Here is a 2928-nt window from a genome sequence, read left to right as displayed (position 1 = left end):
TCTTCTTCTTCTTCTTCTTCTTCTTCTTCTTCTTCTTCTTCTTCTTCGTCTTCTTCCTTTTAAAAAGGAACTGAACAGGGTTCCCTCAAGGTAGCAAGAGCTAGAACTGGAATGAGTTTATTCTGTAATCCCAAGTTTCATGCTTCCCTTTTTCACTGCTGCTGCACCTTACCTTCCAGACAGTTGGTTTATCCTATTGTGATGGGAAAGAGCAATTCCTTGATTAACTGATAAAGAAACGAAGACCCAGGCTAGAGAAAAGTCAAAGAAAAGAAAGCCTTTATTTAGGGAGCCATGTTGTTGGGACTTCATGGTGTAGTTTCCCTGTCATAGCTAGAAGACACAATCTCACAGCAGACTTCTGGTGCTCTGGCTTAAATTCTTTCTACCCACTTTCCCAAGATGTTCCTTAAAGTCGTGGGTACAGGATCTGTATTATAGATTTATCAGCTGAGGTTGGCCTTTAATGGGCCACTGTTCTCTGCATTTTAACTAGTTGTGGCTTTTTGTAACTGACTCTGTCTGCTGAAAAAAAAAAAAGCTTCTTTGATGAGGGTTGAGAACAGCACTTCTCTGTGAGTATAAAGATAAGCAATTAATATAAATAATGCAATTAGAAATTATGCTGGTTTGGAAAAGTGGCCAGTAATCAGATCTCCTCTAAGATTCATGGCCTCGCCAGCCACATGTTAGGAAGGTTTAAAGTAGCAGACATGGCGGATCTATAGGCAAATAATAGTTGCTAAAAGAGGGAGATCTATCTTTCCCAGGAATAAGACCCCACATTTTCTACCCACATCTAGGTGATTAGCTCTAGGAACACATATATGCTGACAGCACTAAACTGACTCTTCAGGTTGTGATTTGTTTATATATGCATACATAACAATAGTTTAAAAAGGAGACTATGAATTTGGGGCTAGGAGATCAGGCATGGAAGGAGCAAGAAGAAAGAGGGAGAAGAAACGACGTAATTACATTTTAAATTATAAGACAGAAAAGAAAAAATAAAACAAGAAAAAAACATTATTGTTGGTTGCAACAATAGCTAGTGCCACAGGTGAAGAGAAATTAAAATTTATTATGAAAATGATTTCAGTAAAGTTTAAAACGTACTTGGTGTGATTCTACTTAGGTGAAGTATGTATATTTACACACTGTCTCGCTATCTGTGCAATGTGTGTGTGTTTGCAACCAGCAAGAGATATAAATACAATTTAAAGTAGGTTACCATGGGTAGAATACTTGTGGATAACTTTTACTTTTATTTGATAATAAATGTGTATAAACAGTTCTCTAGTGTAAACAATTTTTGAATTTTCTATAAGGTACTATAGGTGGAAATCACATTTTATGTTTATATTAATGCCACCTTCCTTTTGATCACAGAAATTCACTTATTTTATTACTTAAAAATCTCCTTTTAACCTGTTTTCTCTATCTTGGTTAACAATCATATCACTATACCCAAGAATAAAAGCTATCACTTTCTCAAGGTCAAGGTCAATCCACCACCCTACAGGGGCATCTAGATATGACGGTGTGAGCTGAGGTTTAGTCTTCTCAGAGCTGCGCCTAGAATCCACACTCTACAGCGTACATGTGTTCTGGAGCCATTCATGCCTCTGACAGGTACGTACCGTCTGTGACTGTGGAGCTAACGCTTCTGTTTCTGACTGCAGGTCACTGGGCTGTTTCACAACCCAAGCATCGGAAATGCGGTCCACATTGTAGTGGTTCGGCTCATTCTCCTTGAAGAGGAGGAGGTAAGGAATGGATTCCCTCCACTCTTCTTTCTTCTGCCTTCCTTCTCTCTTTTAGGAAAGCTCTTGACGAGCAAAAAGCAGTCACTACACAGCCTTTTTGCAATCCAAATGGAGGGAGAATATTATTTCTGTGTTATTTTCCTGTGAGTTCAGCAATATTGAGTGAGAAATGGGGAACATTTTTCAAAAAGTATATGTGTGCTGAAATCGCCTGATTATTGTTACATCTACTAAAACATAAACAGACGTACGGGAGTCACTAATAGTGCCCTGCAATGGAAGCAGTACAACACAGCTACATAGTTTCAATGGATGTTAGGAGATATGTGCAATCAAACATGCCTCTCACGCCATTAACATATCTATGGAGTGTAACATGCTTCTTTTGGATTTGTCTTTGCATATTTCATGTAGACTTACATGCCATGTACATGCTGGGATGGTATGCCTAGATCATAGTTCATTCAGTCTTGGGAATGTGGATAATTCCAAAGCAGAATTCTTGATTAATTTCTGCCTTTAATTCTGATAGCATTATCTTTCCTATCTTAGTCAAAAATGCCCCGGTTTTCACCAGCAGTGTACAGCTGAGAGTCATTCTTCTTGCTGATGTTCTGTCTTGTTTTTGTTTTTGTTGTTGAGACGGGATCTCACTGCACATCTCTGACTAGCCTGTTACTCACTGTGTAGACAGGCTAGCCTCAAACTCACAGAAACTTGTTTGTCTACCTCTTCAGTGTATGTAATCATATCAGACCTCATTCTATCTATCTATCTATCTATCTATCTATCTATCTATCTATCTATCTATCTATCATCCTTTATTTATTGTATCTTCAAAATCCAACAACAAAGCCCATAGCAGTCCACCTTCAAAACACAATTCAAAAATACCCAGTGCTCTTGATTCCTGAAACCATTATGTTGGTTCAAGTCTTATTATAACTTGCCTGAACTACTACAGTGAGTTCTCAAATGGATTTCCTAGTTTCATCTTTTTCCATAGTATGTTCTCTGGGAAGAGAAAACACACACATACACACACACATATATATATATATATATAAATGTATACATAGAGACATAGAGAGAGAGATATGTCTATATATATATGTATATATATATATATATATATATATATATATATATATATATATATATA

General features: G+C 37.1%; 1 protein-coding gene across 2 annotated transcripts in view; it reads left to right on the top strand.

The window, feature by feature from the left end:
* The window catches only part of Adamts12 (ADAM metallopeptidase with thrombospondin type 1 motif 12), a 290333-nt gene that overhangs the window by 136250 nt on the left and 151155 nt on the right, over positions 1 to 2928 (top strand). For both annotated transcript variants that reach the window (XM_055601146.1, XM_055601145.1), the window contains exon 5: positions 1683 to 1766. In XM_055601146.1, the coding sequence (XP_055457121.1) occupies positions 1683 to 1766 (84 nt within the window). The remainder of the gene's footprint in view (positions 1 to 1682; positions 1767 to 2928) is intronic.

This window comes from Psammomys obesus, unplaced genomic scaffold (genome assembly GCF_907164565.1).
Source record: "Psammomys obesus unplaced genomic scaffold, mPsaObe1.curated_primary_1811, whole genome shotgun sequence".
Lineage (NCBI taxonomy): Eukaryota > Metazoa > Chordata > Mammalia > Rodentia > Muridae > Psammomys > Psammomys obesus.
Note: the sequence above shows the minus strand (reverse complement) of the source record. Positions and strands in the feature narration are given on the sequence as shown.